General features: G+C 39.7%; 1 protein-coding gene across 1 annotated transcript in view; it reads right to left on the reverse strand.

Annotated features, from left to right (window-relative positions):
• Positions 1–7,179: 7,179 nt before the first annotated feature.
• Positions 7,180–12,535, reverse strand: part of aacs (acetoacetyl-CoA synthetase) — a 38,565-nt gene continuing 33,209 nt past the window's right edge. Inside the window, exons 14-18 of the mRNA XM_038703519.1 lie at positions 11,678–11,803; positions 11,275–11,344; positions 10,642–10,700; positions 10,013–10,215; positions 7,180–9,888 (exon numbers count right to left, since the gene is read on the reverse strand). Of these exons, the coding sequence (XP_038559447.1) occupies positions 9,751–9,888; positions 10,013–10,215; positions 10,642–10,700; positions 11,275–11,344; positions 11,678–11,803 (596 nt within the window). The 3' untranslated portion in view covers positions 7,180–9,750. The remainder of the gene's footprint in view (positions 9,889–10,012; positions 10,216–10,641; positions 10,701–11,274; positions 11,345–11,677; positions 11,804–12,535) is intronic.

The following is a 12,535-nucleotide window of genomic DNA, read 5'->3' on the forward strand; positions in this document are numbered from 1 at the left end:
TATTTTGATCAGTGAATATCTACACAGCAGTTATATATAAGTATGCTAACATGCTCACAATGACAATGTTAAGAGGCTGATGTTTAGCAGGTATAATGTTCCGTGTTCCATCACTTAGTTTAGATGTTAGCATGCTAACATTTGCTACATAAAGACCAAATTTCAGCAAACCTATACTTGTGGAGATATTTTGCTAAAAAACAAAGAATGCCAACCTCATGGGGGCACTGGAGTAAAAATCAGTCAGCAAGTGTCAACCTCTGCAGACCATCAATGTATGTACAACATTATATGGCCAGAGGTGGAAAGACTACTAAAATATTCTACTCAAGTAAAAGGATGACTCCTTCGATGAACTTTTACTTAAGGACAACTAAAATTACTGGTATAAAAATCTACTCAAGTAAAAGTAAAAAGTAGCTCATTTAAAATTTACTTAGAGTAAATGTTACTTAGTTGCTTAGTTGCTGCCTAAAAGAACTTTATACTGATTTAATATCTTATTTACACTTAAATCGCAGTCTTTTGCAATTTGATAAGGGAACAAAGCCATATTGCACTTTCAAATTTAGTTCGTTTGACAGATACTTTTCCAAAGCAATGGCAAAACAATATTAGAGACCTTTTATGTTATTATGAGAAGTTTTGAGTTTTTTCGCTTCATCATGAAACTGGCTGCCATCACGTTAATTATTACCGTTGGCTAGAAAGAGGTTACAGGTTTATTGTTGATCATGTAACCTACAGTTTTATTTATTTATTTATTTTATTTTTTTAGTTATAACGTTACACTGGTTTGAGAGTGTGGGATGTGTTGACTTACAGTAGTTTAAGCTGTCATTGATTGCATTGCACATTACATGGTTGTGCTCTGTAAATGAAAAACAGGTTACAGTTACAGTATTCCTTATAGCCATGCAGTTTTATAAACAACCTGGATTAAACGCAACAGGTGATACAACATTCGTAATAACCACTTGAGACTTGACTTGGACTCTGGCTTAAAGACTTACTGTATGAGCATCTCTGATATGAAGTAATATCACTTATTAGAGACATCATAGGTGTTAGTGTACTTAAATTATAATTAACATAAGCATAATTAACTAGTTACCAGCAGGTTGCTAGTGTCATCCAACATTAGCAATGTGATGCAGTGATGTCTGTTTGGCTAATTTGAGCAAAGCCTCTTACCAAACTATGAAAACTTCTTTTCAACCATCTGTGGGGCTACAAGCAGGGTGCGAAGTACGAGGGAGCCAGGGGGAGCTTGGCTCCTCTCAATAAGACACGACATGCTATTATTACCATTCATTTCTATTTTTTCATGGATCATGTGTAAAATCAGGAGCGTCGGGATTCATCCAGCCAGAGGGAACGATCACTGACTGTTCGCAGCGTTCTGGGGTGCTCCGCGACCTCCTCTCCCTGGCCCTCCTCTCCCTGGCCCTCCTCTCCCTGGCCCTATCCACTCCCTCTGGCTGTGGACGGTCCACCAGGAGCTACCTCAAATCCAACATGGATTCCTTCTAGGGAAGAAAAGAAATCTGTCAATAAGTTTTAAAACCTGCTGTCACAGCCGATTCCTACTAGATTACAGTAAAGGTTTATAGCATAAATACAGCTCTCCTTTTCTCCTCAACTCCCTGAGTTCATCCTGTTTACTTTGACCAGACTAAAAAGGCTTCTTTCCATTTCTGAGATTTAAATATGACAGTGGGTGACGTGCTTAATTTTCACTTCAAGATAAAACCTCTCTTGCTACATTCATGTCAGCAAGACATCTGCACAGAAGAAGTACCTGTACAGCACAGGGGAGCTCTTTATTGATGTTGTGATCAGCCTTTCAGGAGAAAGTCTCTTTGGGAACCAATTTAGATTTAACAAGTCTCCTATGGGGGTGAGAGGGAGGAAGAGGGCTTCAGTGAATGCACTGTCAACTGAGGATAATTGGGGACATGGAGGATAGGATACAATAGGAAGGAATAATAACACATCTAGAAAGTAGGTATGTAATTCCCATACATTCTACATAAAAAAAAAGGATTCAACTGATGCTTTTTGGGATCTTAATCCTATAACCATTGAGGAACCTCAGAAGTTTGTTTCAGGAACCCAATGAAATGTTTGTGAACGTAAAAATCAATGTAATCTCCCTAATATATGTTGCGTTTGTAAGGATGTAACAAAGTAACCATTGGTAGCCTAAAATGTTGAAACAAATGCAGAGGTGTTTTACTCACAGCATCTAATTAATGAGTATAATGGTGGATTTGAACATTATTATTCCATTAAAGCGATTATTACACAAAATGACATATTTGTAATTGCAATGATTTTAACTGCATAATGAAGGGGCTAATGGCACTTTTTAGTCCAGCTAGTTAAACTTTACATTATTAACCTGTGGGGAGAAAGATTCATTCGCATTCTAATGTAGTCACTTCATACATTTTTATTTTCCTCTATATAGAAGTAAAACTTTTACATAAGCACCACAGGTCAATTTGTAACAAAATAATAGAAGAAACAGTCTGTCATTAGTCTTTGCAGTTTCATTTGACTTTTTAAATTAATTGCACAGGGAGTGAATTAACTGACAACACCTGTAGGTACAGAGTGTACAATCAAGGCTAACAAAGTCAATTCTGGTTTGTCAAGTGTTATGTGCAGTTATAATTATAATAATACATCTTATTTGATGGCGCCTTTCATGGCACTCAAGGTCACCTTAAAACAAGAAGCAAAAGTACAAAGCATCATAAAAATAGGATAAAAATAAAAAAACTAAAATTTAAAACATCAACTGTCAAAATGGAAATCGGTTATTATTATTATTACAGTGACTATGGTAGTTTAAAAAGATGAGTTTTGAGAGCAGTTTTAAAGTTTTTAATAGAGTCCATCGTATGGATGTGTGGGGGGAGAGAGTTCCAGAGTTTGGGTGAAGCATAGGAGAAGGCCCTAGCACCCATTTTACTGAGGTTGATGGTTGGTAGTGTCAAAAGACTTGCTGCGGAAGACCTCAGGGAACAAGATGGAGTGTAGGTCTGAATGAGGTCAGTGAGATAGGTAGGAGACAGATTGTGGAAGGCTTTGAATGTTAGGAATAATATTTTAAAGTTAATTCTTTGTGATACAGGGAGCCAGTATAGTTGAATCAGCAGATGAGTGATATCTTCTGTGGACTTGGAGCATGTTATGATCCTTGCTGCAACATTTTGGATGAGTTGCAGTCGAATGAGTTTGTTAGGAATGCCTGCTAAAATTGCATTGCAGTAATCAATGTGTGATGTGACCAAGGCATTTACTAGGACTTCCATTGAGTGTTGAGTTAGAGCAGGGCGTAGTCTGGAGATGTTTTGTAAGTGGAAAAAGGCAGTCCGGGATACGTTATTGATATGGCTGGAGTAAGAGAGGGTACTGTCCAATATTACACCGAGGCTCTTAACCTGTGTGGACAGGTATGGCGGTTCCATTAATAGGGAGTGAGCTGGTGTTGGTTTTGACAGAATAGATTTTGAACCAAAGAGCAGTAGCTCAGTCTTACTATTGATGAGTTGTAGGTAATTCGTTGTCATCCATGTCTGGATGTCATGTAGACAGGCAGTGAGTGTACTGGAGAGGAGTGTGGAGGTGGTGTTTGTAGACAGATAGAGCTGTGTATCGTCAGCATAACAGTGAAAATGGATGTTGTAGCGCCAGAAGATGTTGCCAAGAGGGAGGAGGTAGACGATAAATAATAGTGGTCCTATAACTGAACCCTGCGGTACTCCGTAGTGGACTCTGGAGGTTTCTGATCTGTAGTTTTGGATTTTTACATATTGTGACCTTCCTGAGAGGTAGGAAGCAAATCATTCAAAGACAGTGCCCCCAATTCCTATATTTGCCAGGCGGTCCATGAGGATGGGATGTGATACCGTGTCAAAAGCTGCTGTTAGGTCCAGGAGGATGAGAATGGAAAGAATACCGGAATCTGCTGCACGGAGGAGATCGTTGGTGATCTTAGTCGGGGCAGTTTCTGTGCTGTGTTTGGGTCTGAAGCCAGATTGGAATTTTTCCAGGAGATTGTGGGTAGGTCTGTAGTTGAGATGCAGCAACCCTTTCCAGAATTTTCGATATGAATGGTAAGGTGGAAATTGGCCTGTAGTTGTTGTGATCATTGCAGTCTAAACCAGATTTTTTCAGTGTTGGTCTGATTATGGCAGCTTTCAGAGAGGGTGGAACCGTACCAGTGGAAAGTGAGGAGTTGAAGATGGATGTTACTAGGGAAATTATAGAAGGCAAGCACGCTTTTACTAGGGTTGTGGGAATTGGATCCAGATGACATGTGGAGTTATTGGACTTGGTAATAGTTTCAGAAATGTGACTTTCAGTTTGAAGGCTGCAGAGCACTGTTCATTTGAAAGGTTGTTGTTCATAGTAGTTGCCGGTGGTTTGAGTAGTTTTTTTACTGTGGAGAAGAGGGTTTTGGCATTCCCTTCACCTGCCGTGATGATGTTTGCGTAGTATGAGTTTTTGGATGTTGAGAGCATGTTTGTATAGGAGTATATGATCATTGTACATCTGTTTATGTACAGCAAGTCCAGGCTTTTTGTAAAGCCTCTCCATGCGGCGTCCTACGGCCTTAAGCTGATGCAATTCGGATGTGTACCAGGGAGAAGTATGGGTAAATGAGACAGTCCGTGTTTTTAGAGGGGCTAAAATGCCCAGTGCAGAACATAAGCTGTCATTGTAGTAGTCCATTAGATCCAGAGTTGAGGTGGTGGGCGGTGGAGCTGGGTTTGATGTAATTAAACTGATAAGGCTTTCTGGGTGCACATGTCTGATGTTTCTATATGATATGACACGATGGGCCTTTGCCTTGCTGAGCAGTAGCTTGATGTTGAACAGTATAGCTTTATGGTCAGAGATGGGTAGCTCGGCAGATGTGATGTTATAGGGTAAGATGCCAGAACAACAGACTAGTTTACATATTGTTAGCTCAAAGCACTCTAACATTGTTTTAAAATCTTTTGTGAACATGTTATCGGGGTTATCAAAATGGACATTAAATTCATCTCTAATTAAAATTATGTTGGGAGACATAGTGCTAAGTGTGCTTAAGACTGTTGAGAGCTCAGTGATGAACATGATGGATGATTTTGGTAGTCTGTATATGACAGCAATAATAGTAGGTGCCAGTCCACAAAGCTTAACAGCCAGCAGTTCAAAGGAACACTGATCAGGTACACAGAGTTGTGTTAGTTTTATACACTCATGATAGATCAGAGCAAGGCCGCCTCCCCTACCCCCATAGCGTGGTTTGGATATGTAGGTGAAGCCAGGTGGAGCTGCTTAGGTTAGATGAAGAAAATTATTTTGTGGCTACCATGTTTCTGTGAGTTATGAGACTACTGGGATGAATCAGACAACAACAGACTCTCTGGGGGCATGGCACTTACCATTCATGTACATCCGATGGTTATTCTTTGTGAATTTGGTAAAAACTTCAGCTTTTCATTTGTCAGCATTCCCACATTCACCCCACTCTGCTCATTTCAGCCCTCCCTCTTCACCCTCCTATCTCTTGACAGGATGCAAACAAAATTTGTTCTCATGTTTGAATGACTGAAGGTAGGAATAAATGAAATGCTATAACACTAGATTGGTGAGACTTTTTACACTGAGGAACTGGACTCTAACCAATTCTCACTGTTTCTATTTTTACATTTTTCTCTCTGTTATGTTTTGAAGTTTGGCTGACTGGCAGGTCTGAGCATTCACACTAATAAAGGTTATAGGGAGTTTAAAAACTGCCAAGTTTATTTCTAAAGTAGACGTAGACGTCTGTCAAAATGACTGGCTTCTACACACTCACCAAAACACACACACAGATTTGTTTCTGTTATTCCACCAGTGTGACAGTGGCTTATTCTTTACCCTAAAGCAGAAGTTCACACAGGTGGTCAAGACGTGTCACGAGATCACAAGCTGCTCACTGTAGCACCAAAGCTGATTCAGTGATATCATGTTATATGCTGCAGATGGTATTGAAACCCAAAGGTGAAGCTATATAAAGTAGCAAGGAATGTAATAAAAATGTTCTGTTTTTAAAACAATTTTAGGGACTTCTAGCAACTACTTTTGCGTTACTGGAAGTGTCCGCGTCAGAATTCATAAACAAATATTTCAGTAAAGCTGTTAAAACATATAAATGTTGATTTCAACTCCTGTGTCCAGCAAGCATGGGATAAAAGGTCTCCCAGTTTATCTTTGGAAAACAATGTGGATGCACATGTTGTAAATCTGCAATGGGTATTAAAGGCTGAAGTTTTGGAATACAAAATTGTTTGTTTGAGCTTTTGCTCTCAGACTGGCTTCACTTTACTGGGAAGCTGACAGTTGTCAACTAGGAAATGCACCCGTGCTTGCAACAAAATCTCCCTTGATGCACGACTTAAGCTGTCTCTAATGCAAATATTCCCTTGAAAAACTCTGACTGAACATAGCCAAGATGTGCAAATGAGAAGAGTTCACATCCATTAACGATTCTGACTACTTCCAACATAAACTGGACCGAGACAATGGCCATCATCATCATGCTGTTGTGTAAAAGGGCATATAATCTACTGTAGAAATTATTCAACACTTGTCATATCTGATTCAATAAACTTCCTCACAACACTAAAATAAGTTCAAATTACATTGTAGATTGAAGGCAGACTTGAGAGAACCAAATACAAACAGCTTCATTTTTGTATGTGACAAACCCAGAATTGTGTTTGCAAACACTTCACCTATTACATGTGTAATTATTATATATATTAATTATACTACATAATGGAAAAGTACATTAGAGTAGAACCAGATTTCACCATGAACAATGTCACCTAATACGGTTAAAGTGCATATGTGTGTGAGAACCTACGCATCTTTGGTACTTCAAATGTGCCTTGTGGAGTTTTCTTTAAAAAAAATAAAGTTCTGTTTTTTAAAAGTTTTTCTTTAACCTGCATTGTTTACATCTCTGTTTGCTGGCTTGCAGTCTTCTTCCCTGCGTTTTGCTGGTGCAGTGCTACTTTTCTTGGAATATTGTGATGGCACCTGGCACATGTGCATCCAGTCACCTGCGCGCTTGTGCACAAGCGACAAACAAAACGAGGACCCACTCATCAAAGCATTGCTCCATAGCGCCACTAGTTGTGCCTTTAAAGAGGATATTTATTCAATCTCAGCAGTAAGATGAACTGCAGAGTTTTCCAGTTAAAGTGGTTTTACAGAGAGCAGAACAGAAACAAGGGACAAAGACTGAATCAAAAGCCGAACAAGAATAATCCTTAAAAACTACAAAGGCCCAGTAAGAAAAGTGCTATCTGTTTATCAGTATAAAATGCAGCCTAATTTTTTCTCCAAAGATCAAATGCTTGGGTGACACTGACTTCACCACAATTTACATTCTGGTCAGTTTTTTTTCTCCCAACAGGAAATGAAGCCCAAGTGATTAGTGTTTTTGTTACTGTATACTCATGTTGCTCAGTAGTGTTACCAGTAGTGATGCGCGGGTCGACGGACCCAGTTAAGCTTACAAGAAAATATCACAGGTTTGAACGGACGGGTCAAAAAGTGACATAGCAGTATTCCGAGCAAGTTATTAATAACTTACAGAAACACTGCGAGCAAGACAGAGTTCATATCTTTTAAGAAGGGTTACTTGTTTTGCTGCTATTCAACCATAAAAAACACTGTTTAATTTGTTTATTTAGCCTAGATCTTCCCACTACTGTGGGCAGGGGGAGAAAGAGAGTATTCTGGACAGCTCCCTAGCTGCTCCCTGAAGCAGCATCAGCACCTTGGAGAGCACCGTGGTGCTGGGTGCAAATATTACACCCTAACCCGCCTATACCTAGCTACTAGTGACCACAACTGCTGCAGTTCATCTTTAGCATAGCATTAATTAGCCTTTAGGCTTTGCCACACAGCATGGGGAAATTTTGAATACATAATTCAGCTTTCCCTGTACAAAGCAAAAACAGGCTACAGTACTGTAGCTATTTGAAGCACATTTTTCTTTGATTTCCGCCAAACATGGAACATAGATATGGAACTAATTACTACAGGCTTCAGTGGTGATATGAACATTTTCTTACTTTCAGATCACACTTGATCTTGACTGACTGACTGACTGACTTTATACAATAGCTTGATGAATCATTGCCAACATGACTTTAAAAAATGTTTGCTTGTGGAGAGCTCCTCTTGCTGTCTTGGTCAGAATGAAACAGAATCAATGGTTACAAAGTCAAATTAGGGTTAAGATTTGAGCATGCAATACAAGAAATCAATATCTTTTTAAGTTGGGACAAACATTCAGTAAGTTTTGTTTTATCTAGATTCTATCTATGATTAATTTATTCAAAGTACAACTCCTGACATGTTACAAACCCTAAATCTGAGACTCACTTTGGTATGGTTTGGTTAACAGGCTTGAATTACTACCTTTAAATGCATAATTACAATGTTAACGTAATTTCACAGTCCAAAAATATATATTCATATATATACATTTAATAAAGCATACACACCACATAACAATGATATGGTGATATGAGCCAAAGCCGCAATGTTAATCCCAGATGTTTGTGTGCGTTGATCTGTACACTTCCATGGATTTTCAGTCTGGGACCCACTCAGAACCAACACCGGTGTTAAAGCAGGTGACACAGGGAGATATGGTTCTTCACAGGCTGATAGCAATCAGCCTGTGAAGTCAAAGCAAAGAGCTTAATCCGAAATATCACTTCTCCATTGTTGGTGGACTCAAAGCATTTTTCACAAGGGCTGCTGTGCACATCATATTACATTCAAAGCTGAATCCAGTTTACTTGCACATCATGGTAGACTAACCTTGGACTCACACAGGTGGCGTGTGCGCTGCGTTACGGATGCGTCACGGCTGCCGTACCTAATCGTTGTAATTGTAGTCAATGCTTGTGCTCACACCAGAAGCGCAAGAATAGGCAGGCACTCTATTTTTGCTGTAAGACGTGTCGAGCAGCACAGAGCAGATGAGCCGGACAGGAAGTCAGACACATAAACAGCAAAGATAATCCGGTGGATTTTCAAAATAAAATAACTTGTGCACACTCCTTATCGTATCTCAACAATAAACACAGTTAAAACAGACCAAAAAAGCCTTCTTAACCACGGTAGAAGCACAAAAATCGAGGAACACTTACCAAATCAACTAACTCTAAACAATTCAGCAAAATCAGGCAAGCAAAACGCTCTTATTGTGAAATGCTCCATGTGGGAAATTCAGCCCTGCAGGGAACTGGAGGAAAACGGTTCACAGAGAGCTGTGATCGGTAGCAGAAGCACACAAAATAACAAATAAACAACAAGTCAACAACGTGGAGAAGGCTAAATGCTCCGCTGCTGAAACGCTTCCAGTGTGAGTTGACACAGGGCCGAGGATGGGTCAAAACCCGTGGCGCAGCCGTAACACGGCGCACACACCGCCTGTATAAGCTGCTTAATCACTTGATTGAAAGTTAGCTTATGGATTAGTACACCTAATGTCTCTCATCTGCCTGATACCATATTATATATATTAATATAATTTGCACCATTTTTGTATCGTATTGACTAGACTTTGCAAGTCTCCCTGTGCCTGTAAATTTGAATAAAGTTAATTTAAAAACTAAGCTGAATTCTCGTCAGGTGGTTCTCCTTTGCAGGTCCTCTCTCCACCTCTGTGAAGCCCCATCTCTAATAGTTTTGCAGTTCAGGAATGTTCTTGTAGAGGTCCAGTGAATCAGGGTTGGAGAAAGCTCCTCTTTGCGCCACTTCCCGGCCAGCGATCACCTGTTTCACAGCCACCTCCACCTTCTTACCGCTGATGGTGTACTGCAGATGGATGAAGAAACAGGCTGTCATTTTAAGCCAGAACGGACTTTCACAGCTTTAACCATTGTGACAGGATAATCTGACGGGTTTATTCATATTTGATTGATGTTCATATTTCTCTTACAGGAATGTCTCTGGTCTCCAGCAGCAGAGCAGGGACATGTCGGGCAGACAGAGCTTTTCGAATGGCTCCTTTAATCTTCGCCACCAACTCCGGACAGAAAGGCTTACCAGGCGCCATCTTTAAGAACAAAATAACACGCTCTTCTCCATCAGTGTTGTACTGAGGAACGCAAAGACTGTCTGACACTTCCTCAAACGCCTCCACTGCAGAGAGGAGAGGAAAGGAGAGGGCAGAGGGAGGACAAGGAGACAGAACAAAAATGATGAGAGCAGATGAGAGGCAAAGAAAGAAGAGGAGGTGAAGAGAGTAAGGTAGAAAAAATGAGGTGAGAAGAGGAAAAGTATGTGGATAAGTTGAAAATGGGTGAGAAGAGAAAAAAAAATTTCACCACTTAAAACTTCAAAATTAAGCGCACAAACACTGTGTTTTTGTTGTCAATAATAAGAAGAAATGGTGATTTTGCTGCATTTGGTTGTCTGAACAAATAATGACAAGTGATGGGATGGCTTTTATTTTCTACAAACATAAAGAGGACCGTGACTTGATTTAAGCTCAAAAACGCTTTAGCCATATCCTTTCATCCTTTCTTACACCCACACCCTGCTCCACGTGTAATGTTCAAGACTCACCGATGTTGTAGATCTCTGAGCTGCCAAATCGAACTCCGTTGGGGTTCAATGTACCGTCACTGCAGAAGAAACACAAGTTCAAGATTCATAGTCATTGCAAAGCTTTCTTGCCACACGTCATTCAACACAATAGAGAGGGAAAGAAATCAACCAGCATACAACAATATTTCACTTTCAGTAAGCTTGTGATTCTTTCTTTATACATTATGTACTATTTGTACAACACAGGAACTATGTTGGTCTATTTATTTGTTTCCATACTTTCAGTTTATTTCCATTTACCCTGGAAGAACTGAAGACTCTTTCAGTGTTTTATGTCATAAAGCAATTTTATACAGTGCCATAAACCAGCTTAAGAGCCAATACAGGCTACCAAGCTTTCTGAACAATATAATGTAGTGCAGGGCCAAATCTCAGGGGGAAAAGTCCAAATTTAAATGACTTTCATCCTCTTCAACCAAGCAATTCATAGCATTAGCATCTCATATTTAATATCTGCAATCTGCATAAATTATATTTAAACATGTCCACTTGCAAAGTACTCTAAATAAAAGAATCAATTAAAGCTACAGTGATAAAACAAATTTAATTTTAACATTCAGAGGCTCTCCCCTCCAACAGTTAATGGCTGACCTTCGGCCCAGCATTACAATGCCTCCTGTCTTTGGGTTGATTTTACAGTAGTCTCCGTGGGCCCACACCCCTAAAAGAGAAGGAACAGTATTATATTGAATGTTTTTAAAAATGCTCACATTTTTGGTAATAGAAAAACCCACCGTAAAATCAAATGTAAGACAATAAAACAACAATACATGCGATGAAAAAGAGCAGGTGAGCTGGTGAGAAAAAAACTACCTAGACTTTTTTATAAATTTAGTACATTGAATATAATAACAACGATAACATAAAACATACATTAGTAGAAAGTTTAAGTTATACATATTGCCTAAGTGCTATTGTATGTTCTTTTCTCCTGGGTTCTTTGTATGTATACCCTATGTACGTTTGTATTTATATCCAATGTTTGTGTACTTACCAGGATATGTAGAAAAGTACGCTTTGTGGTATTTGCTCCCGTTCTCGTCATTCCAGAAGTGTGTTGGCTGGCAGGGGATTGGCTTCAAGCAGACAAGCTCCCCACTCTCTCCCCATACAGGCTTACCTGTCCACACACACACACACACACACACACACACACACACACACACACACACACACACACACACACACACACACACACACACACACACACACACACACACACACACACACACACACACACACACACACGGATTTCACAGAAACAAAAAATAAAGTTAGAGCCCTTGGATATAATTTGCCACAACACACACACCCATGAACACAAACAAACCCTTAGAAACACACACAGACACACATATAAATCATTCTCGGATCAAAAAGCAGTAATGTAATGTATCCCACACTCAGAGAACCTGATACACTTTAGTGTGTGGTTTCACACAGGCCTCTCCTCCTCCCTCAGGATGGTGTTATAGGCTTAGAGACCGACTAAAATAATCTCAAACTCTTCCTACAAAACTGCCTTTAAATTATCCCTCAATCCACTCTCCTTTGAGGTGGTGGAGACACGCCAGTACAGCCTGCAGCAGGGATCGGGAGCTGGGGAACAAGGGACTAAAATCAATGAGAAAAACATAGAGGGCTTTGAAGACTCCCAGCAAGATAAAAAAAATCCCTCTTTTTTGTTTGGAATGTTGATGTAAAAAACAGTGTTTCCCTTATGTTTTGACTTGTATTTACCCAGAAAAAGTTCACTAATTACTTATTGCAATTTCTCAGCAATGGCTAGCTTCAAATTCATGCCAACGCACACACACGTACATCCCCATATGGGAGCAACGAAGTATAACCA

The sequence above is a fragment of the Micropterus salmoides genome, unplaced genomic scaffold (genome assembly GCF_014851395.1).
Source record: "Micropterus salmoides isolate LMB-PRFRI ecotype aquatic unplaced genomic scaffold, ASM1485139v1 Ms_hic_scaffold_7, whole genome shotgun sequence".
Classification (NCBI taxonomy): domain Eukaryota; kingdom Metazoa; phylum Chordata; class Actinopteri; order Centrarchiformes; family Centrarchidae; genus Micropterus; species Micropterus salmoides.